General features: G+C 42.7%; 4 protein-coding genes across 4 annotated transcripts in view; 3 read left to right on the top strand and 1 right to left on the bottom strand.

The window, feature by feature from the left end:
* Window positions 1-5,044, bottom strand: part of LOC135493459 (glutamate receptor ionotropic, kainate 3-like) — a 94,503-nt gene extending 89,459 nt beyond the window's left edge. Inside the window, exon 1 of the mRNA XM_064780823.1 lies at window positions 4,823-5,044. Within this exon, the coding sequence (XP_064636893.1) occupies window positions 4,823-4,943 (121 nt within the window). The 5' untranslated portion in view covers window positions 4,944-5,044. The remainder of the gene's footprint in view (window positions 1-4,822) is intronic.
* A 1,324-nt stretch (window positions 5,045-6,368) lies between these two features.
* LOC135493624 (nucleolar and spindle-associated protein 1-like) lies at window positions 6,369-10,652 on the top strand. The gene is made up of 7 exons (XM_064781097.1): window positions 6,369-6,518; window positions 7,101-7,175; window positions 7,312-7,810; window positions 8,073-8,344; window positions 8,610-8,856; window positions 9,223-9,475; window positions 9,761-10,652. The coding sequence occupies exons 1-7, from the start codon at window positions 6,435-6,437 to the stop codon at window positions 9,843-9,845; spliced, it is 1,515 nt and encodes a 504-aa protein (XP_064637167.1). The 5' UTR covers window positions 6,369-6,434; the 3' UTR covers window positions 9,846-10,652.
* A 329-nt stretch (window positions 10,653-10,981) lies between these two features.
* Window positions 10,982-13,925, top strand: LOC135493405 (zinc finger matrin-type protein 2-like). The gene is made up of 5 exons (XM_064780735.1): window positions 10,982-11,016; window positions 11,568-11,723; window positions 11,861-12,005; window positions 12,339-12,484; window positions 13,062-13,925. The coding sequence occupies exons 1-5, from the start codon at window positions 10,999-11,001 to the stop codon at window positions 13,203-13,205; spliced, it is 609 nt and encodes a 202-aa protein (XP_064636805.1). The 5' UTR covers window positions 10,982-10,998; the 3' UTR covers window positions 13,206-13,925.
* Window positions 13,926-19,313: 5,388 nt separating this feature from the next.
* LOC135493506 (ribitol 5-phosphate transferase FKRP-like) lies at window positions 19,314-24,427 on the top strand. The gene is made up of 2 exons (XM_064780885.1): window positions 19,314-19,367; window positions 22,853-24,427. The coding sequence occupies exon 2, from the start codon at window positions 22,859-22,861 to the stop codon at window positions 23,825-23,827; it is 969 nt and encodes a 322-aa protein (XP_064636955.1). The 5' UTR covers window positions 19,314-19,367; window positions 22,853-22,858; the 3' UTR covers window positions 23,828-24,427.
* Window positions 24,428-24,705: the final 278 nt, after the last annotated feature.

Genomic DNA, 24,705 nt, shown 5'->3' with positions numbered 1-24,705 from the left:
AATTCTTTGTAGACTGTCTATTCTATAGCTGAAGGCTGACGTGAATAACAATAAGAAGACACGTTGTAAACAAACCTATCATAATATCATCTTTAGCGCTTATGCATTATAATTTCTATGAATCTCTATGATGTAGCGTTGCGCGATATTGTATCACCACGTTGTGAGAAGATTGTGCGTTATATCACCTTTTTAATGGGATTGAACGTCAAGACGTAAATGGCGATATAGCGCAGAAGTGGCGATACAATATAGCGCAACGTTAGTTCTTCATCTTAAAACTTTTCATCATTGGCCCCCAAATTTCGTCAAGGTAGCAACAAGATATTTTGAGAAGAGGACGTAAGCCTTCGAGAGCTCAGTGCGCTGAGAATTTTGGCGAAATTACAGGTCCATCCAAATCGCTTGACCAAGCCGAATGAGATGCATAGCAGAACACCATTCATAACGTATGCAGACAGTGCACATGTTTAATACGTTACTTTGACCAGTGATAAATGGTCTTCACAGAACGACTGAACAATATCGTCTGCTTTATCAGTATCGCCATGCAAGCATAATATCAATCATGCGATATGTTAGAATGCTCAACAGCAAGGAATATCACAATATAGATCGTCATTGCTCTACCTGTATTGATAAATGAGGTTCGCACTGCTTCACAAATAAACACGAAGACCACATTGTAGGAAAAAAAGATCATTTAGTGTATTTGCCCTTCCTGAGTTGATAGGGGTACTGGAAAGTAGGCGAAACAGGAATAGGCGAAACAGGAAATAGGCCAAACAGGAATAGGCGGAACAGGAATAGGCGAAACAGGAAATAGGCCAAACAGGAAATAGGCCAAACAGGAATAGGCGAAACAGGAATAGGCGAAACAGGAATAGCCGAAACAGGAATAGCCGAAATAGGAAATAGGCGAAACAGGAAATAGGCGAAACAGGAATAGGCGAAACAGGAAATAGGCGAAACAGGAATAGGCGAAACAGGAATAGGCCAAACAGGAATAGGCCAAACAGGAATAGGCCAAACAGGAATAGGCCAAACAGGAATAGGCCAAACAGGAATAGGCCAAACAGGAATAGGCCAAACAGGAATAGGCCAAACAGGAATAGGCCAAACAGGAATAGGCCAAACAGGAATAGGCCAAACAGGCATAAACCATCCAGGTATGAAGCAGAGGTGGATTAAGATATCAATCTATGCTTTCTGGTATCAAGCTTTGCCCTGATGACGACTAATATATGACGTTCAGTAAGTGCATCTCCGGGTTTATTCTCGCCCATCAAAGAAAATTAAGGTACAACATTCTGCTGCGATGCTTTTGGAAAGTAACAGTTCGCTTACAAGATTGTCGATTCCGTGCTTCAGGAAAAATAACAGGGTCATTCTTTAAATGACAAAACGAATACAGATCGTCCTCAAAACACACTCGGCAATGAGGCAAACTTTGAATGTACATTGTATATTGATCTGTTCCGTTTAATTTTCATTTAAAGATGAGAGACATTCGCGTGACACTTTTGCAATTATTGGCGGTTGGCTGGATGCTTGTCGGAGAGCGGAAATAGGAATTCACGGCGCCACGCAACTCAATGTACCATTGGCTTCATGAATTCTATTCTAGCATATTGCATTTGTTTTTAATAATGCTGTTCTTATGATATTGGATATTTTGATTGGACGGCGATCCCGCAGTTGATGCTCCTGGTTTGTTTGTTGGTCGTAAACATATGACGGCGAACAAAAAAATGTTCTCAAATCATATTTTTAACCCCCAACACACACACCCGCACACGCGCACACGCAAAATCGACCCAGACAAATTTGTAAGTCATGTCGCCAAATAAGCAATAAAAGGGGAACGCGTATGGAGAAGAAGACGTTCGATATGAAGGCAGGCCATCAGGGAATCTCCGATCTTGTTGGTGAAAACGTCGGGGCGATAAATGGTTCCATCGCGTCTCCTCAAATCATTGACAAAATCTCTATTTTACGAATGCGTTAGATTTCTCGTGAGGTTATATCAGCAGGTCGCAAGTGTCATACGGCTTAGTTCTGCCTGTTTGAAAGTGAGATTTATTGGAAAATTGACAAGCGCCTCGGCAATACTTGTAAGCTTATTTCTCGATAAGGTGTCAACGGTTTATTGGCTCTGTAAGCATGAGAAGATTGAATACAATTTCAATATTTTGATTTTCATTTCTGTCTCTAATATGGGCGACAATTTGAGAGGTTACGTAAAAGTTAAAATTTTGTTCGTCCTTTCAGATTTCGGAACCAATCCAGTAATAATCTGACTGAATCAAATGTTGTCTGTTATCATTATATCAATATCATGCAAGTCTGGTACAATGTCATTTTCGGTCCCCGGATAGTCCAATATTGTATGGATTCGGGTCATCACTGGCATACTAGTAGCCCCCAGGAGTGCGGACCCTGGTCACAACGATGTGTTTCCGCCCTGTTTCCGCAGATCTCGTTTAATCGCCATGGCTACAATAGCACACTTCCATCGTATTGTAACTTGCTGACACAGTATAGACGTTGTTAGAAGATCATTATTCCCCGCTCCCGGTGAGAACAACACGAACCCATATGATGCAGCGTGTCGTTCACCACACGCCCCAATCAGCTGATATATATTGAGGTGTCGCTAAATGAATTATATTATAAGACACAATGAAGGATGCATGTCACATCCATAGAGTTATCAATTATGCCGAAATAGCAACAGTGGAATCCATTGTTGGACATAGTGATATAAGACTGATTTTTTTTATGTCATCCTGTCTGCGGCTGCTGAATCCACACTGAGTCACAAGGCACGCTTCCTCAAAATAATGTTCAAGAATATTACTCTTAATCTGAAAGAAAATAATACACTAAGCTTTCAACTTAGCTTGGATTGTTGCTGATAATCATCGCGTTATAATTACCTACGAGCTACATACATGTATAAATATCGTTATAAGTCATGATGTCGCAAGCAATCCCCGCCGAAACCTTGGCAGAATTTCATTTATACTAAACAAGATCACTATTGGCGAGAGAGAGTGCTCCCAAGAGACTACTAGTTTACGTGCGGATTGATAAAGCTTGCGGAATTAGGCGTCGGGCCATGATTGGATTTGTTTGTTTCAAATACCGCGGAAAATTATTGCATTACCCGCCAACCAACGAACCAGCGTAGGCCAATTTTCAATAAAACGATTATACACTCGAACGCAGGGTGCAAATGTGATTTGGTTTATCCAGAAGGTCAACCTTATCATGCAATATAGTAAAACTAATTCTCGTCCCCGCCCTCCTAGGTTTCGGCCACCAACCCGGAAAATTTTTTTAGTGCACATTTTGCCACCACTTTATTTTGTTTTATATCTGACCACATAATTATGCACAGCCCGAGGTGACATCACTTCCGTTATATGAGTATGATATCTGATTATACAAATCATGATTTAGGGGATTGCCTTCCTTCTAGCCCTGGAGGTGTGGTGGTGGTGGTGGTGGTGGGGGGGGGGGGGGGGGGGCATAACGTCCATATCATGGACTACGGACATATTTTTTCCTTGTGTCCCCGCTCCGATTTCAATAGTTCGGACGAGAATCAGTTTTTATTCCTTCCAGAGGATGACAATCTCATCCATAAAATTAAATCAATTATTCAAATGACACTCACTTGTCCTCCCTTCCCCGAGACTGGGCCGGTGATTTGCCCTTAAGGGACGCTTCGGCCAATCGTTAGACCTGCCGACTGCCAATACCGGTAACCTCGTGACTAGATTAAGGGAAAGACCTTCGTTAAACGAACTTCATCCCAAAACAGTCTTATTAGAAGACATTGGCATAAGGCCCATATAGAAAGCATTCACTAGAAATTCTCTATCAAGGACATCCTCGGGAATGAGAATGGTCCGGCCTAAGGTGCCCTTAGAAGAGAGTTGTCCTGATTAGGAGGTTCTACAGTAATAATTGTTTGATTACACATATCGGTTGATCCGTCTCGACAGCAACGGACTTGATAGTCTTCTGATAAAATATGCTTTCCTATCACCGCATAGAAAATATTATGATTCGATTTGTGATCTTGATTTGATCATGAGCACGATTCACTTGTGAGAGATAAGAGTGACAGAAATCGATTTGTTATCAGCTTCATCATGTTCCGTTCATTTGCTCCGTCAACGTATGTGTGAGAAGAAGGTCTTTTTCACGCTCCGATGCCATTTTATCACTTTATCATTGAAGACGTTCTTTTATCTCTCCGGTGACATTTTATCACTGAAGAAGGTTTTTTCAAGCTCAGTTAGGTGCCCTTATCAGGGTTTTTTCGGGTTTATGTTTTTAATCCGTTTATGCGGGATTTTCTCATGACAGTGTCAAGATACGCTTTTATCAGTGTAGGCATTGAAGAAGATTGTTTTCACCGCCTCCGATGTAGTTTTATAATGTCATTAAAAAGTTTTTTTACGCTCAGAAGCCATGTCATCCGCCGTTTATTACATATCACTGAAGAAGTTTTTTTATGGCCCTTGGTTCCTGAAAAGGCTAGGAATGGGATGCGTCTTTTAAAAAATGTGTTAAACAGATGAAGGGGAACAATAGGCAAGAGCTGGGGTCACTCCAATTCATGGCTGATTGAAATGAACCATCAGCGGATCGGGCTGGTTGGACTTTGTAAACATTCCTCCAACCAAGTATTAAAAGGTGGCGATGTATACTCATATGTAACAGAGACATAATATCGTACTTCGTGCCACTAAATCTGACACACCTGTGCCCTGCCTATAGTTTTCCTTTAAGCCTGAAAGTAACTCACCTATCCTTACAGGCAGCAATCGCTTTGTTTCTGCTCCTATCTCAATGTCATAACAGTCGGCTGTAAAATATCCAATAGTCAAAAGAACAATCGTAAAAATCATCCAAACTGATATCCTCATGGCGACAATACTTCCTCAACTGAACAAACGTAAGAAAATGGTAAATTCACATGGCTTTGAAAAAATGTGGGAGTCACGACGCGACTACATTAACAATACGAATGATAAAGATATCGACGGAGTCGTTGATGACAATATGCTTTTAGTTGACAAAGCCACCTGTCGGAAAAACTGTGAGGCTGATCCGAAAATTGATCTCCACACCAATCGATTGACTGTAGGGTTATAAAGAGTGGGGAAATTATTTCTGGTACAATAGACACGCCCGATCTTACCATTTAGGTTGAAAGAAAAGCATTACAGCCCGGCCTGTAAGTCCACGAAAGTCTATTGTAACTGGTATAGGCCTAGGCCCGGTGTAACATCTGTGGTTGTTCCCCATGTGTCAGTGTTTCCAAACAATAGGCAGCCAGAGAGACCACGACTTTTCAATAGGGGGATACACAGAAAAACTTGTCAATCTATTTTTGAGCGTTCCCAAACAATGAGGGGAAACACTCAAAAACAGAAACACTCAAAAACATTACACCGGCGTTGTAACATGTTTTTGAGTGTTTCTGTTTTTGAGTGTTTCCCCTCATTGTTTGGGAACGCTCAAAAATAGATTGACAAGTTTTTCTGTGTATCCCCCCTATTGAAAAGTCGTGGTCTCTCTAGCTGCCTATTGTTTGGAAACACTGACACATGGGAAACAACCACAGATGTTACACCGGCATAGGCCTATATAGGCCGTTGGCAAAATGAGTAAAAAAATGAACAACATTCGTGACAGCACTACTGGGGGGAGAGTGAAATGCATTTATTGTGATAGGTAAGTTGCTGATTTCACAACAAAACAAAATGAGTTCCCGCAAAATAATTTCTCGGTAAAAATATATATTGACATAAGTAACCAGGAAGACCTGTCAACTGGGAAACAAAAGTTTAGTTGATAATTCGTATCATAGGTGGCAGCACTGAATGGAGCCGATTTTGGCCATCTGTGAGCCAGTCCGTGTCTCAAAATAGCTGTGTTTTAATATTGAGGTCAGTATACCGACCGGGTTAACGAGCAACTATGTTTTGGGGACTTTATCATGTGATCCCCTAATTTCTATTCTTCCCAGAAATGTTGCCACGAAAGCCAGGTTTCGAAGTCCCATGGCCTAGTTCTAAAGTTCCACCGTGCTGCCAGAACAACCCATTCTTCTTGCTCAAAATTAAATTACTTGTCCAAATAGCGCTAAGCGTGTAGTCTTTTGTCACGCGATATTCTCAAATCCAAAAATGTAACTTTTTTTTCTGTGACACCGTGTATAAAGTTACAGAGCTAAAAACGAGGCCCGAATTCGGTGATGGAGATTGATCAGCCAGAGTTATCGAACGTACGCGACGTATCTTTGTAGAGAGAGTTTGGAGGGAGCCAATCAGAAACCGTGTCTCGGATTTGAATCGTCTCAAAACACCGTCACAGTCGTTTTCTTGGTGTTTTTGCCTGAATAAGTTGCAGAAATGGCTAAAGAAAACCTGAAGAAGATGAAGTACTCTGAACTTCAAAAAATAGCTAAATCGCTTGGCATAAAAGCTAACATGAAAGTGAGTTTTTAGCATGTCAAGACTCAAAAAATGCTCAACACTACACTGTTTACATGTTGTTTACACTACACTGTACATCATCATGTATACATAATAATGTGCATTGAACATATAGTAGACCGACCACCTACCATCATTACTGTTCGCGCATTTTGTGTGTGCATCAACATACTGATACATAATCATGTACCTCAAAAAAGGATGTGTACTGACTGAAAGAGGTTGCCCTTGGCCTGGCTGCTGCTCAATCGTTATTTTAATAGGTTGGCTTCAGTCACAGTGTCGGCGTAGCGGGCTCTGTGGACAGTCCGTGTGGTTTTGGGATCGGGAGAGCGGGAGTGATCAATGCCGTCTTCTTGTCGGTGACGTTCTGCCCCTAAGACATGCGCATATACCTAGTTGTCGGTGAATTTGAGCTGTATACTTATAGTAGCCGGGTAAACACTAAAGTATTTATCTTCGCACCGCTCTTGGGGTCGGCATGGTCAGCCACGTAGCCCTACTCCTGCAAGCATGATCCCTGGGCATATGGTCTCTCAGCTGCAGGTCAGAAAAATATTAAGTTACGTTGTTCTTTTTTAGGCCGATAGATTGATGAAAGCTATCATTGCTGCAAGTGGTACGCAAGACAATGAGGTGGAAAAGCAAGAAATGGACGTAAGTGTTATGAAAACTCCCGTTGGAAGTTTGTCGATTTATTATCATAGATGAGTGACAATCATAATGGACTCATGATATCAACTGAATACTCAGAGCACTTGAAGATAAATAAAATTCCTCATTGTCCTTTCAGAAAGAGAACTCTGCCAATGAAAAGCCAAAGAAGAAGAGGAGTACGTTTGAGGTGATCAAGGACCCAGCTTGCAAGACACCACAGTCAGAAAAGCCTCAGAAAAAAGAGGACGCCCCAACCCAGAAAATATCTTCGGATCCGACAGCAGGGAAAGCTTCTGATGAAAACCAAACGTTCAAGAAAACGAAGAGGAATACATTCGAAGTGATCAAGGATGAAACGAAAAAGGTGCATGAGCCTGAAAGTCCTGCCATGGATTCCTCACCACCGGAAATGTCCACAGAACTCGTAAAGGAGAAGGTGTCCCATGAAAAACGTCCACGATCGAAGGTCAAGAAAACGAACACAATCGAAGTGACGAAGAATCAGACAAGAAAAACACGACAGTCTGCGAGCCCTGGGGTGAAGGGCATGTTGGATTCCCTCAAGCCAGACATGTCTTCTGATCAGATGAAGAACAGTTTGATGGCGGCTTTAGAGAAGACCGTGGGAGAAAAAAGTAGGTTATGATGCTGAACTGATGATTGCAGGCTGCCTTGTTATAGTTTCTCTAGGACCAGGTTCTTGCAGTTCTTAACTCTGTGACCCTCTGTTTCTAATCCTATTTTGTCTGTCGATTTATGACAAAATATGACCCTCTGTTTCTAATCCTATTTTTTCGGATACTGTAAGCTAGGAGTTGTAGGGATAGTGCACAAGACGTCATTGGTACAAAAACATTCTATTCTTAAGGTTTGTGCAGCTTTTGTTATATTTTCCAGAATCGAAAGATCATTCAGAGCATACAAGTATCCCTCGGTTTGCGGCTTTCCTTGCGAAGAGAAAGGAGGCGTCTGCAAAGAAGCCCATCACACCTGGGAACAAAGACTGGACAAAGATTCACCAGCGCCAGATGGACAAACTCGACTCGATTGATTCCTACCTTGTGAAAAAGAGGAAGAGAATTGAGACATTAACGACACCAGCAAACGCGGTGAAGAAGGCAAAGTTGGTGGCACAGGAAACGCAATCTGCCTTGGATCGACTGAAGAAGGTCAGTCAGTCAATCAGTTAATAGCCAAGTGACATTCTTGCCCTTCAGCTGTGCCGGTTACATACCATGTAGATTGCGGCTGCTTGTTGTATTAACCATTGTTGACGATACACAGACCAATAATTTTAATACAAAAACTATGTCACAGCAGGAGACTTAAGTTTCAAAAACACCTGAGGTGCATTTAGTGTTTTTTGCATCTAAATTGTTAATGTAGTCTACCGGCTTGAGGTTCGCGTTTAAAATGTTCTGCTTTTAATTTCAGAGTGGTGCAAAGGTAGTCAAGCCAGTCACTCGCAAATCCCAACCAACTGCGAATGGATTCGTTCCCAGTGTGACGTCTACTGCAGGCATGAAGTTCAACTTCACATCCACCTCCAAGCCGCCGAGGTTCTCTGCCGGGAAAGCTCCGAAGACGCCGGCAATCTTGGGGGATTGCAAACTTGCTAAACCAGCGACAGCACTGAAGGAGAATACAGAAAAGAGGACCTCCGTTCACCTGGGAAAGAAAAGTAAGCCTAGGTTTTTATTTATGTTGGCTTGTCCTCGGGTCTGTAATGAACTGAAAACCTATAGAAACATTGGAAAATGGAAATTATTAAGTTGTCAAAATATCTCTTTTCGAAGCTAAAAGTTGTAAAATTTGGTTGAAATCTTTGTTCCTGCAGGGTATGGTCAATATGCTTGCTGTCTGAGTCAAGGTGCATCTTCTCCAGCATGTCAGCTGTCCTGAATCCTTATCCCTTAGGACAAATTTGAATGACAGCAATACTCATCCTTAGACGACTAATGTGATCAAACTTCTGAGTCGTTGTGTAGAAATGGTGTAATAATAACTAGAGTCCAAATTCATACTCCATTGTCTTGTTACCTTCCAGCTCCATTCAAAGGTAGCAACACGACCATTGCTGCAAGTCCCAAAAAACCTGTGTTCGATCTCAAGGCTAGCCTGGCAAAACCTATATCATGGAAGCCGCACACTGGCAAATTGAAACCATTCGAGGCAAATTCAAATTGTGTAGCACCCAAAACCCCTGGGAAACCCAGCCTACCAGTAGCTAAGACCCCAGGGAAAGACACAGTAAAACAGCATCAGGCTCTTATCAAGAAGAAACCAGGCCCACGTACTAGGTAAGACTATAAAGAGTCAGATTTGCCAAGATTATTTCTCTCCCCAAACCTAAAAAAATCATCATGCTGCATAAGAGTCGAGCATGTGCTGACTGGTCATCACGCGGCCCAGTTGACACCCAGACTCTACTAATCTTGACTCGGTAATTTGCATCAAAAAAGCTTTTCAAATGCTGATTAACTACACCATCTTTATGAACACTTCTAGTGTTAACAGTGTTAACTCCCAGGCTTCATAAATTACCTCCTTTTATACTGAAATAGGTTTTGCAACGTTTTTTCTAGGGATGGTCGAAGACAAGAGGTCGCAGCAAAGAGAGCGAACAGGAAGTTAGACAGCCAGATGAAACGCCGTGGAATCACTTCGTAATCGTAGGGTGACCATGATGACCTACTCCTGTCTTAAACTGACAGTCACCAGTATGAATCTACTGAATGATGGACTTTGTTGTGTGTTAAAGGCCCAGTTTTTCTGTTAAAAATTGGACAGATTTGATTTGATTTGTGACCCACCACGACAAAATGAGTCGCACAGAAGATGAGCCTAAAATGACACCAGGACATAATAGAAGAAATTGATATGCTCCGATTTTACAAAAGGCAGACAATGGTGAAATGAACAACCAGTCTGTCTCAACCTGTCAAGCTCAGAGCGACATGCGACCTGTTTTGTCATGGCGGGTCACATTTTATGCTGAATACACGTTTTAACAGAACTGTTGTTTACAAACAATGTACATAGGCCCTACGTGTACATGTAGGTTTGGAAGCGAACATTCAAATAGATGTCAATGTATATTGACATGGGTTGTGCAATGATTCAATGATTTAACATTTCTTAATTTTTTAGCAGACAAAATAAACCAAACGTATGAACTGGGTCTTTAAAAATGAACTTGTAAATATCTGTATATTGGAATATGATATCATGACATAGATCTATGTGGTCTGGTTATTTCTCAGGCATGTTTTGTGTGAAACTTGATATGAGTGTCTGCTCATAAAAATACATACTGAAGACCGGTTAATATGAATGTATAACACTCACGAAATTTTGGCAGCAAACATTGAATTGAGTCTTCCGCCAAGTATGAGCAAATAAGCTTTTAGCTTCATGAACATTTCAGTTACAATTTGGTGTATGTAGGATACTGCAAAATTGTAAAATACCAGTTCCGTGTCATAATAAATGTTTTATATCATTATTGATGCAATCTGACATTCATTCATTCTTTTGGTGTTGTGAGATACAGAACAGTTAAGTGACTTGCCCAAGGAAGCATTGAAAGCAGACAGGCCAGTCTACTAAAGAATCTCGATTTGGTATCATCAAGAAGCCTTCATACCCCAAATCAGAATTCCCCCTTACCTCACTTCCCGGTAGTTCTGGAGCCCGGGATATAGAGGCGGTATGGTTCATTGGGGCGGCCACACTCGAGTTCTGATGGATATCAAAACTGTGGGTGCAGTTTCCCTTTAAACTTCATCATAACCGCGCATGCGCAACTCCGCTGAAATAAAACATGGCGTCGTCCCAGGGAGTAAGTGAAATCTTCCTTCAAAAACATCGCTCGAAAGGCATGATAAACACGGCGAACTTATGGGAATTTTGTTCGAATGATTTAAAACATATTCAAGCTGATATAGATGTTAATACTTTAGTGCATCGTCTACTAACAATCGAATAATCTGTGTGTAAATAATGTAAACAAAGCTTGGTTTAGCATGTTTCTGCTGTACATTGTGTACATATGTCGTGCATTATCAGAAGGCCTGAGGCTGAGCCAAGATAAGATAAATTCTGTACTGATAATGAATGTGATGTCATAAGCGAGTCGTGTGAGTCAGAGTGACCCTCTGTTCCGTGTGAAACGTGTTACCTGTCATTTCCCAAATAAAACGTCTGTGTCTTCTAATGACTGTGTATGTCTATACTCTATGGATGTCATTGTTGCGGCGCGGGTGAGCCATGTCTGCCACCCATGATTTGTTACCGAAGTCCAATGACTGGGCATACATTTTGATTTTTATTCCTAAGTCATGCATGTACTTTCTCGTACCTATAGTTGATTGCTTCCTTTTGTTGTTTCAGAACAAACCAGTGGAGGACCACAGGAGAAAGTGGGACAGAGAAGAATATGAAAGAATCGCCAGGGAAAGAATTGAGGAGGAACTCAAGAAACTTGACGATGACCATAAGAAAGAGGCCCCCGTCAAACGGGAAATGCTCAAACCTCGAGAATACAAGGTGGGTAGATGTTATGAAAAAGTTTAATTTGGTAAAATATCACCAGAACATGAGTGTACTTTCATGTTGAAAAGAGGTTTGAATTGTGACATTTGTGCTTTGGCTCACTTTAAACTTCGTTTTGTGTTTCTTTTTAGGTGGACTTGGAATCCAAATTAAACAAGTCTGTAGTGATAACAAAGACAACCCCTGCCGCCCAGCAAGGGGGCTACTACTGCAATGTGTGTGACTGTGTAGTGAAGGACTCTATCAACTTTTTAGATCACATTAATGGAAAAAAACGTGAGTTTATACAGAGAACAGCTTCGAGTAATCAGCTTTGCCAGGATGCCATCTGTTTGATTTAAAGGAACTGACTTCAGTTCAGTTGAAACTGAGCAATGATTTGGCACAGCCCTCCCCCAAATTGGTTTCAAAATTCTTATATATGTCATATGTTGGTCAATGCCGAGTACAATGCAACGTTAAAAGCAGTAAAGTGCATCTTTGTTGATTTTTACCCACATTCTGACCAAATCTAATCTCAAAGAAATGTACATGTCCTGTGATACATTTTGAACGTGGCTAGCGATGTTAAGTAAACCATTCTCAAGATTGTTCTCTTCTGATTTTCAGATCAGAGAAATTTGGGCATGTCCATGAAAGTGGAGCGCTCGTCTTTAGACCAAGTCAAAAGAAGATTCGAGTTAAATAAAAAGAAACAGGAAGAGAAGAAAAGAGAGTATGACTTTGAAGAAAGAATGAAAGAATTGAGAGAAGAGGTGAGGTTACAATACAATGATTGTCGTCATCTGTGATCTCTCTTGTGAATATTTATCGGACCAATTGCATGCTCCATTGCCACTATGGTCTGGTGCCATATGTGTTATTGGACTAGTAACTCTTATCATTTGCCCTGGAAGAGGTGCATCACAGGCTTCGTACTCATATTTCTCTCCCTGGCCAAGATACAAAGAATCTAGTTTAACGTCCAAGGTAATGTCAGTCACAGTTGAAAGTGAAGTATCGTTATTTGAAAGATGACATGCCGACCAACATGATAAAGAGCAGTTAATTTTGACCTCACTGCAGAGAAAAACTGCTTGATATCCCACGTGGGTCTTATTTGAACAATCAACGTATAGATGGCATTGCACTTGCTATAATATTGAGTGTTGTTCTTCATGTTGGGTCTTGGTGCAGAATTCACCGTTTTTTTATCTTGATTGGAAAACCAGAGTTATTCTGCTTCAAGGAAGTTTGACATTCTAGACATCTCTAATGATACATGTAGCTTCATTCCTTCCCATAGAATCAAGTGGCAGTAAACTGAAATGTGCACTGAACTGTTTTTTCCAGGAAGAAAAACAGAAAGCGTACAGGAAAGAAAAACGAAAAGATAGAAAGAGGAAAGCGGAGGAGACAATGGACGGGGATGACGAATCTGACATGGCGGCCATCATGGGATTCTCGGGATTCGGAACCACTGCGACCAAAAAATAGACAATTGTCAATCAATAGGGTTTTATTTATTTCATATTGAAAATGTGTTTCAAGTAGGCCTACTGATATGATAGAGAGTTATTTTTTCTCTGCACCAGTTATGATGAAGACTAAGGAGATTATCTTCAAAATCCATCTTGTATATGTTTGTTGAGGTGGAGATTTTCGTCTAAAAGGCTACTCAGAAACTGTAACTTTAGGTCCTGTTAGTGCAACTTTGTACGGATGCTGACTGCCGTTGCTAGGCGCAGGGCACAGATATTGTCCTATGAGTATGAGTTCATGAGGGTCATGACCTATTGATGTGACCATGTGCTGGAAAGCTTTCCTTCAGTTCTCCCTGTTGGTACTCTTGGCTTCAAGACTGACCTTATATTGGGCAAATATTGTGTTTCTGAAAGTTTTTTCAAAGTGTCCTTAGTCAGTCGATGCTGGTGATTTTGTGTTTCCTTGTTCGGATACCATACCTTCACAGATGTACTCGATGTCTTATGCCATGGCCTGCAAATATTGTTTCCAGCATCATATCAAATTATTTGAAATTACTTTGCAGAAGTGCTGCATACATGTATGGGCTGAGCCCGAGTGTAGAGATCACCAAAAGCAACATCGTCTGGCAGAAATCATGTTTAATTTCAGCCAGTTAACAATTGAATGTTTTATATTGTCGACTGTATCAAAAAGAAACAAGATATGACAATAAAAATATGTACAGAATAACTGTTTTGCTTTGCCGCATGTGTTCAAATTGTTACTGCTCGTTGGGGAGTGTTACTTTGAAACTGTCCCTCTTCTTGGGAGGGGTCAACTTTTTTAACAAAATGGCGTCCTTAATTACCAAATCCTCAAACGTTTGCCAATAGGTCCGTAGGTCTCGTCCTTCGTCCTTGACGGCATCCGAATTGGGCCTATCAGTGGTTGAGACCCATCGGTACACTTGAGATATGGTTGGGTCCAACTCCTGCTGAGTCTGGATTGATTCCACGGGTCGGGTCGTATCCGCAGATTGTCTAAGCGAAGTTACTCTAACACCTTCGCCTGTGGTAAGAGGTGGACAAGCGGGAACCCCTGACTTTATCACCCTTGCTACCTTGTCAATGTCAGTCACCGGAGATCTGGGCTCCTTTGGAGATAAATCCCCCAGTGAATCATCCTTTCGAGGGGAGGTAAATACATGTAATGCCTTTCTAACATCCCCCAGTTTCTCATTGGTCTGCACAGGGTGGCATCGACTCATGCCATCAGCATTCCCATTCTTCAACCCTGGACGGTATTTAATCTCTCCGTCTCCCCACGTACTGAGCTCGTTCATCCACCGGGTCCTCTTTTGGGTGACGTCCGCATCCCAGCGCAGTTTGGTTCGCTGCAGTAACGGCTTGTGATCTGTTTCATGGCGAACTGCGAGCCGTACAAGTAGATGTGGGTTTGCCGGAGACCCCAGACAATTGCCCACAACTCCTTGTCATACGTGCACCAGTTTCTTTCTGTGGCGCCGAGGGCTTTGCTATGGTAGGAGATAGCGCGCTCCTCGCCATCTTGGATCTGGCCAAGAACACATCCAACCGCAAAATCAGATGCGTCGGTGTGAAGGATAAATGGTTCACCCCATCTTGGAAATCCTAATATTGGCGGTGATATCAATCTCTGTTTCAGCGTCTCAAAACTCTCCTGGCAGGCTGCCTCCCACACGAAGGCTGTGTTTTTCTCCGTTAGTTGGATCGGGGGTTTAGCAATCTTTGCAAATCCCTTTACAAATCTACGGCAGTAGGAGGTCAGACCTACAAAACTTTGGACCTGCTTGACCGTTTCCGGAACAGGCCAGCCTTTGACCTTCTGAATATTATTCGGGTCCGGTTTGATTCCTTTCTGACTCACGTGGTGTCCAAGAAAGATGATCTGATCCCTACACAAGTGACATTTACTTGGCTGAAGCTTTAACCCTGCCTTTTGCAGTCTCTTGAAAACCTCCTCAAGCACTTCAAAATGTTCATCGAAGGTATTGGTGAAAATCGACAGATCATCGAGGTAAGTCAGCATCACTCTCCAGCTCATCCCAGCAAATGCCAGTTCCATCATCCGTTACAAAAGTGGCGGGGCGTTACAGAGACCAAATTGTAACCGAGTAAATAGGTACAGATTGTTACCCACTGAAAACGCTGTCTTGTCCCTATGATCCTTGTTTACAGCCGGGACCTGCCAGTAGCCACTGATCAGATCTAGGTTGCTGAAATAAGCCGCGCCAGACATAGACGCCAACGAATCATCAATTCTAGGGAGCGGATGAGCATCTTTTCTGGTGACGGCATTTAACTTTCTGTAATCAACACAGAACCGGAACGCTCCTGACTTCTTCCTCACCAGGACCACTGGGGGCGACCATGGGCCGGAGCAGGGCTCCACGACCCCATCCTTAAGCATGTCGCCAACTTGCTCCTCCATCTCGTCTCTCACGTTTAAGGGTTGTCGACGAGCTGCTTGCTTGATTGGCCGTGCGTCTCCCGTATCGATACGGTGCTCCACCAGGTCCGTGAGGCCTCTCGTCATTTGGAGTCTTGCTGAATATGTTGTTATATTTCTTCAGCAGGGTTGTCAAACGTGGCATTTGCCCCTTCTTGAGCTTGCAACCAGACAGATCGACGGAGGGAACCCCTTCACTCTCGACTGCCTCAGCTCTTTCTTCTCGCTCTTCTCGCTGGAATTCCTCCATCAGCTCATACGTTCGTCGCACCACATTGGCTTGGTCTCCAGCCAGGCAATGGAAATCTCCAAGGCAAATCCCTTTGACGATTTCTAAAGGCTCGAACTCCGGATTCATAATACGAACAGGTATCAGGGAGTTTTCCACTGCCGCTGCTATCCGCGAGACGACCAATCCTGGCGAGTTGTTCGATTCTAGAATACTCTCATAGCTCAAATTTGGAAGTCCGGGGCCATACGGCAAATAGGCTGGGATGATCACCTCAGTCCTTCCCGGGATCGTTGTTGACTTGAGGGCTCTAGCCGTGATGACATTTGGCAATCTTGCCGCTTCAAGCAGTGGGAAAGGGACACCCTGGATGGTGACCTCCTTTCTCTGAGGGTTCACAGTCACGGCATACTCAAGCATGAAGTCCCATCCCAAAATGATAGGGCTATCGATGCCTCTCACCACTCGAAAAGAGTGTTGTAACCGCAGGGCTCCTAGGATGACTGGGACTTTAGACATTCCTTGAACGGGTAACATATCTCCAGACACGGACCAGATCGCTGTTGACCGTGGGACCAACGGCCCTCTCTCATCTGGGGGATACAAGCTCCATACGTCGTCACGCATAAGTGAGATGTCAGCACCTGTGTCGAACAACATGGGGACTTGCCGATCTCCAACACTCACTAAAACCCTGGGGATGATTTTTTGAGTCTTTTTGGTATGCCGGGCTGCCGACCGACCCTCATCAGCAGCACAGATTAGTTTTCCGACTGCCAGGGTTGCCAGCAGTCAGCACTCCTATGGCCGTACTGGCCACAGTTATAGCAGTGTCCGTTGAAGCGGTCATTAAACTGCCCATTGGGTTGAGCATCAGGCAGGGAACCCCTTGTCTGAGCTCCTGTACTTCTTGAGTTGCCGTCGTCATGGTATCTACGATCATGCGAACCGTAGTCGTGGTGGTCGGGCTGCCGTCCCTGTCATGTGGCTGCCGATCCTTTCCTCGACCACCTCTGCCCCAACGACTACCTCGGCTCCCTCGTGCACGGCCGCGTCAACGTCCTTGCTGCTGCAGCATCATCCTCTGAACTTGTTCGGTTAACTTCTTTACATCCTGGCGTAGGGCATCCATCTCGCCAATTTGTCCTTGAAGAGAGGGAACCCCTTCATCCTCTTGGTCTCGTACTCGGCAGACGGCGGCCTCAGGCGCCGGTTGGAGAAGGCCGACCTTACGGACCTGGAGGTACTGCTCCGCCAGCTGGACAGCGCCTCTGAGTGTGGCCGGGTTGTGTGTAAGGAGGTGCAGTTTGAGTTCTGCCTCTCCGACCCCTCTCATAAATTGCTCCTTACACAGGAGATCCCTCTGGACTTGGGGAAAATCCGCAAAAGCCGTGGCCGCCTTACGTATTACCCTTAGTTCGATCGGAGATTGCCTCATCAGACTTACGAACCAGGGTCATAAACTCCTGGCGGCGCAGGAGGGCATGTTCCTGAGGGTCGAGTCTGTCCCTCAGGGCTTGCTTTGTCAGGTTATAGTCAGCCTTGGTCGCAGCGGGCAGGGTATCATACGTCATGAAGGCTCGACCGGTTAGAAATAGAGGCAACGTCTGATGACGCCTCTGAACCGCAACGGCCGCATCATTAGGTACAGGGGGTGAAAGAGTTCATACCTCTTAAACCATCGCAAAATCCTCGGAGGACTCCCCTGAAAAAAACATTGAGTTTCGGGCGTGCCGCTGCCATGTCTGTTTTTTAGAAATAGATGCAACAACTGGAGTTTTTTTTTTTTTTTACTTTTAGTACACAGGAAACCCCTTGTGTAACTAAAGGATCACGTACAACAACATCTTAACACAGAAGGACCGTGATTCGAAGTATCTCCGTTGCCCAGTGTTCGGCGGTCTCCTGGGTGGGATGGATCCCGTCCGGGTCCAAGCGTTGGACGCGTGCCCACTGAAAGAATTCCAGGCCCCTGATGACTCGATACCGCGACACCCTGCTCTCGATGTCGACTCTTGGTGTGCCTCGATTGAAATTATCACGCCTTGTCGTTCAGAAAAATTCAAAATTCATTGTTTCATCAAACAATTTCTTTATATCTGTAGACTTGCCACAGCAAATATTTTGTCAATACCTCTCCAAATATGTAGTTGATAGTTAAAAACATGCACGCGTCTAATTGACAGGTCTGGAACCTTATGCCACAATCCGCCAGCGGTATTGCCTCCGTTACCGCGCCCATGCGTGTCAATACATTGTGGGTCAAGATGGTTTTTGATACGCTTTCGCTTTATACAAAAATCGAAGGGTGCATATTGAAAACAGCCGGTGCCTGGATGCGAACTTGAAACTTTTATCGGTATTCGTGGGAACCTTTTGAAAATGGGCCAATTCACGACCGAATATACGGCCGACTTTGAGGACCCTTCATGGGCTATAGAAAACCTGTGTTCGTTCTAGTTTTACCAATCTAAGACCGCTTGATAAATAAGGGGAAGGTGGCAATCCCGTATGCATCATACTTATGTCGAAAATAGGGCCGTTTAGACGACAGGCGAAAAGACCGCATTCGGATCGAATCTGGATGAATCCGGATTAAAACCACCCAAGGCGATGGTACCTTTTTAGTCCGGATGCAACCACATTGATCCGGATCTTTTTGCGTTTACACGACGAAAAATTAATCCGGATTCGGGACGCATCCGGATTTTTTCGCGTCGTCTAAACGGCCCTTATATACCATTCACATGTTTAGTTCCGAAGTAATGCACAGTCCTCGCATTAGATTTGGCACAACGAAACGTCTCTTCTTGCAGTATATACATGTATACTGTAAATGCGACAATTTTTCCGTTTCTTTTTGACTTTTTCTGCGATATGCGATAATTTCTGCTGAAAAATCATTTTGGCGGATTACCAAATCTCTTCCGGTTCTTCCAATCAGAAAAGTATTTTTGCGATTTCTTTTCTTTTCTATGTTATTAGCGATCGCGAAGTAAGCGAAAGAAAACACCCACAGAATTGCTGATCGTTATGATTCGGTTCCAGCATTTGCCGAGTTCAAGTGGTGGCAAATCAAAGCAATAATTCTAACTTGCAGATAGCGGGGTATCCAATGGTTACTGTGGGCTTATATCGATAACTGAAGAGACTCAAACTTATCGAATGTCGTGCTTGATATAGTGGATGATACATCATTCTATTGTTTAACCTCATAATCAGTTAAGTTCTGACCGAGGAAGTGTTTTGTTGAATGCACCAGACTGTACACCAAAAAAGGCGTATATGTTTACTTGACTATCGAAAACCAATACTCAATAAATGTTTCGCATTTATGCCATGGCGACGGTTTTTAATTTTGTATTTGGCGTTCCATTAGGCAAATGTATGCCGAGCATTAAATTACCGTTATAACGATTTTGTCTAACGCCATTTCGCTCAGTCAGCATTTTGGATTATCAAAGCAAGAACGAAAAGTGAGTATATGTATATGATACTTGTATCTAAATCAGTTTTCTTTAAGATTTTGCACAAAAAGACGCACCGTAGTATTCCGTTTTCAGGGAAGGTAAGGATTTTCAGAGAGTTTAGCCCGAAGTGTCAAACGATATTATTTTCTGACAACAAATGTCAAAAATACACCTGACGGAAAGCGTTTGTAGACAGGTTTAGCAACCCTTGCCAGGAGCTACGAACGGCGAAAGAGGAACTACATGTATATGTTTGACGACTTCATCTGACAATTCCTCGCACAATAAAACAGAATATGACTCCTACGAATGTCGTGTAAATGATCTAGATCAGAACGAATAAATGACACAACGACCTCGTCGTCGTCGGATGGGTTGCAAAACCTGCATATTGTCACGTGCACCATGCAATGTGAACCCCAATTTCCTTTTTCCAAATCACCACACTACATGTATATAGGCTTATATCACTGCGCCAGAGTATGCCGGTGTGACTGGGATAGTAGTCCTAGGGCTGATAGTCCGTGTAACAATAGCCCGCATTGCTAAATGTTTTGGTTAGGGTTAGCGGTACAATAGATCATGCTGCTTAATTGGTCAAATACAATGCTACCGGACTATGACTCCAGGGGGACTATACCCGCTGTCACACCGGCCCGAATTCCGGCCATTACTCCAGATTTGAAGTCGGGGCTCATCTTCTGTTGGGTTACGAAAAGTACTTCGGGGAGAGTGCGCCTCGTGCTCCCCAGGGTAGATCCAGTATACAGGTTGTGGATTTTATTAAAATTGTTTTGGGACAATGCTTTTTGTGCTGATACTCAACATTCAAGATTTGGCCTAGACTCTCTCAAATACGATGATTAATCACTTGAATCCTTTGTCTGTGACCTCATTCTCGTTGAGCGAATCTCGACATTGTCTCCAGGATTAAAATTTATGAAATAATTCTCACAGAAAATATGTAGAGCCGTTGTATGCGTAGCATATCCATGATATCCGAGGAGGAGACGCACTGCCCTTAAGGCATAGGCCTACATTTGGACTGTCACAAGCAGAAAAGTGGCGCTATAGTTGACAGAATCGTTGAGGGATTTCTTACGAACTTACTTATTTGGAATATACAGGCAGGTACTGTGACGCTGAGACGTAGCTTATTCCTAATTTGGCTAATAATGCTTGATCACATTTTCTACTTTCAAAGATTTTCATGACAACACTCCCTTGCTTCAAGTACGCAGAGTGATAACTCTAATCTACGTGTGCATTCGGATTGGATCACGATAGCCGAAAGCAGGGTGTACACTAGTAAAATGTTAGCAACATTTTACCAACATTTTACCAACATTTTTACAACAATTAAGGCCCTGTGTACACTAGCAACAAAATAGCAACAAATTAGCAACATTTACAACACTAGCATATACCCATGGAGCGGGCAAAGATCAAATGTAATATACATTAGTTAAATGGGCACGATGATTGAGCTACATTAAATTTCTAACGTTACTGAAGTTTTATTAAAGGTTAAACACGAAATTAACTGCATTTAGGGACTTATTGCTGCTATCTACATGCAACCCCCTATAGATTGATTGGAGTACGCTAGTTTGCACAATGCATTGAGACCAGTGACAGCAGGTCCTGTTCCAAATAAGGCCACACATATTAGGCATATCACCTACCCACTCCCGTACCTAATGCCACTGTCGGACCAAAGCCAGGCGCATGGAGAGATGCAGAACGCAATTCAAACTGACAACATCAGTCAGTAAAGAATAAATCAAAGAGCAAGCGCTGGCCACTGTACATATTTTGTCCATCCTGGCATAACTGTTTATTGATACCCTGACTGCATGTTCCGGTAGGCCACTCTGCAGAATTTGCCTTATCACTCAGGTCAGTGTTTCTCGAATAGAACTAAAATAGAGCACAGGCTAATCATTAATCTCCCTGCTAATACCCTGCACCATCCTTATCACTCAGGTCAGTGTTTCTCGAATAGAACTAAAATAGAACACAGGCTAATCATTAATCTCCCTGCTAATACCCTGCACCATGGACCAGGTTGTATAGCACTACATACGTGCTGGAAGCTAATACTGATGTGGCAGGGAGAATATGCGTGAAGTTTGTGTATGCTTTTGAGAATGAGCGGAGCTCTCCAGTCGACGTACTCTCTGAAAAGTTGTTATTTATTCTAAAACCACGAAGATATTCGACGTATGACACCCTCAGTGACACTCTTACGTATGATCCAGACCTACGAAGCCAAAGGTTGCAAGAATTCGACGCATTTCCAAGGCCCAATTTTGAAACAAAAATTACCTCCTAAATAGCGGCCACAACGCGCATTATAGTATAGATGTTGGTAAATTGTTGCAAACTTTTTAACGGGAACAAAGAGAAAATAGGTATTTTGGAGGGAAAATGGATGATTCCAAGGAGAGAAGATGTGTTTTGAGTGCTTCTGCAGCAATTTTTGTTGTCATTGTTGAGAGGCGAAAGAGGCGGCGAATTTAAACCAAAGAGAGTATGGACTAGGCCCTTGATCAAAATGAGGGTGGATCATGGAGGTATTATTAAGATCATGGAGGTCTTAATAATACCTCCATGGGTGGATCATGGGGCATATCACTGCCTGTTAAAGGAGTTGCGGCTGACGGACAAGCCATCATACAAAAATGACTTCCTGCGAATGGATGAAACTGTATTCGAAGAACTTTTTGAAAATGTTTCACCAACCATTACGAAGCAAGACACTCACTTGAGAGTTGCTATACCAGCCGCTTGTTCAAGTCACATGACCTCAGGTAGATCACATGACGCAAATCCTATTTCTGATTGGCTGAAGAGTTTGCAACATTTTTACAACATGCAACAAAGAATTGCATTGCATTTAATTTGCAACAATTTTACAACAATTTTACAACATGTTGTAAGACGCGTTTTGCTCTGTACACACTACGCAACATTTTTGCAACATTTGTTGCAACTGGAAATGTTGTAAAAATGTTGCTAATATTTTACTAGTGTACACAGGCCTATCAATAGATTCTTCTCAGAGTTGGAGATTTTGATCTTCTCTCGAAGATGTAGCCATTGAAAATGATATAGGGCCCAGGGGTTTTACTTACAAGGCCAATGTCCTACAGTTTTTTTATCAGTTTTACTAGTCCTGCGGGAGATGCATGTGAGGCTATAGGTGAGTATAGTGCCAGAGCAGAACATATATGCCAAGGTTTTAAATCTTGATAAGATCTTGATAAGATGCAAAAACCTCAAGATGTAGGAGAGCCATTTTGCGGGACTCAGAATTCAGGAATACGAGATGCATGACTCGGAACCTGGATTTATTTGGCCATACATTTTTGTATTGCCCTGGGTTCATGATTTTGATTATCCGGGGTGGGCATATTTATACATTGGATTGTGTGTTCGTTGCAATTGGTTTAACTACTCTGACGCAAATTCGTCTTTTACTATTTTAGGTAAGCATGGTCGGGTTTCCAGTCCGTGGGAAGAGGTCGGTGGTCCTCCTGACGGCAACAACAATTCTTATGGCGACGATTTTCCTCAGCTTTTATAACTACGGTAGCAGTATACACAAACACTTATTTCAATACGAACGTGTGCGAAAAATGACTACGACACGCGTAAACGTAACAAAAAATGATACAAACTGGAAGAATATTAGCAGTTTTGGTCGGACGCCCTCTTTTGATAATTACACGTGTGATAAAAGTGTTAATGGGGCAGACACGTGCAAGATGATCGAAGGGAGGATCACGGAAGCGGAACACACCGCCATGATAGATAATCTACGAGACTTTGTGAGATTGGCCGAGAACAGGAGCTGGACCTATTGGCTTCACGCGGGCTCGTTGCTAGGGAGTTGGCGCCACCATGGCATGATCAAATGGGACACAGACATTGATATATTTGTGGATATAAAAAATCGAAGCGATCTTATCCAAACGTACGATTCGCTGAAGGATGTCTTTGGGTATTTTGTGTACCACCAAAACGTGCTGGTGTTCTATCAGAACCGTTCAATTGTCCGGAGTAACAAATACCCAAACGAAAAGTGGCCTTACATCGATATTGTATTTTACACAAAAGATGCAACTCATATTTGGGCAGTCGGTTGGCCTGGCAGCTTCTCGAAAACCAAACACCCAAAACGTGATGTATTCCCCCTCAAGAAACGTCCATTCGAGGGCATGATGGTAAACTCTCCATGCCATCCGATGGATTACTTCAAACTTTTATATGGTGATATCAGTCAGTGTAAGACGCATGGGTACAACCACAAAGTCATGGCGGGGGATAAAATTATACAACGCAGTTGTGAGGTTCTTCACGACCTATTACCCTATGTACATCGGACATCAAGGAACGGGACACTAGAGGAGGTGTTGATTTTTAGGAAAAAGTTGTTACACAAAGTCACTGTCAATATCTAGTGTGGCGAATGTGCTTTGACCATTTTGTATGCTTTCGGAAGTCGACTGACGTCTTTGAGATATTTCTTCTTTTTTTTAGTATTGCACGGCAAGAACCACCATTCTTCCTTTAACATATTTCTTCGGCAAATTTAAACTCCACACCATGAAGTACATGTACAGATCGTTAACAAATAGTATATGTATATACATGTATACGGTATCGATTGTTCCCCTCATTGTTTCGCAAAGCTGTAAAATGACATATATTTGTATGTCTATTGCAGTTCAATGATTTTTCAATGATCCTGATTTAAGAAGTTGCGGTTCTGCTGGGAGCTGTATTTGTATGGAAAACCAACATGTCTTATACACAACTTGGCAGTGACTTACGGAGGGCGTTGTAGGATTTTTTCTCAAAAATCGACGATACCTTAAGAATAATTTAATACTGATTCTTAAAATATCGCCAATTCTTTCAAAGTCTTTGAAAGAATTGGCCGAGAGAGACTCGGTATACTTTCAACGATTCACTTCTAAAGTCTCTCTCCTAAATGATTGTATGCTTAGTAAGCCAACAATGTTTAAAGCTATCATCTGTATATGTAAGCACATTATCAAATAAATTATTCACTACCAAGTACGCTCCTCAATCATTTACTCTTTGAATCGCCTCAGGAACTGCGAGAGAGCGTGGTAATAGAGACGTTCGGCAAGTTCAAAATCTACGCCCGTGTGACGTATCCGTATTGTTGTTACGTATGGTGTTTTCATATCTTACACAGTCCCTTTGCGCAATATGCAATAGTGACACTGATTAACATGTAAATGATACTTGAGTAAGAAGTACCATGGAAGAATCATTTTCATTTTAGCCTACCTCGCAACATTGTGCAGGA

The sequence above is a fragment of the Lineus longissimus genome, chromosome 9, assembly GCF_910592395.1.
Source record: "Lineus longissimus chromosome 9, tnLinLong1.2, whole genome shotgun sequence".
Taxonomy (NCBI): Eukaryota; Metazoa; Nemertea; class Pilidiophora; order Heteronemertea; family Lineidae; genus Lineus; species Lineus longissimus.
The sequence above is the reverse complement of the archived record's forward strand: the minus strand, read 5'-3'. Positions and strand labels throughout refer to the sequence as shown.

Bases quoted from the DNA above. Each gene is read 5' to 3' on its own strand.
- LOC135493624 (XM_064781097.1), top strand. From the start codon at position 6,435: ATGGCTAAAGAAAACCTGAAGAAGATGAAGTACTCTGAACTTCAAAAA. The intron at 7,176-7,311 runs GTAAGTGTTATG...TTGTCCTTTCAG, and splicing joins TGGAAAAGCAAGAAATGGAC to AAAGAGAACTCTGCCAATGA. The intron at 9,476-9,760 runs GTAAGACTATAA...CGTTTTTTCTAG, and splicing joins AAACCAGGCCCACGTACTAG to GGATGGTCGAAGACAAGAGG.
- LOC135493405 (XM_064780735.1), top strand. The intron at 11,724-11,860 runs GTGGGTAGATGT...GTTTCTTTTTAG, and splicing joins TCAAACCTCGAGAATACAAG to GTGGACTTGGAATCCAAATT. The intron at 12,485-13,061 runs GTGAGGTTACAA...TGTTTTTTCCAG, and splicing joins TGAAAGAATTGAGAGAAGAG to GAAGAAAAACAGAAAGCGTA.
- LOC135493506 (XM_064780885.1), top strand. From the start codon at position 22,859: ATGGTCGGGTTTCCAGTCCGTGGGAAGAGGTCGGTGGTCCTCCTGACG.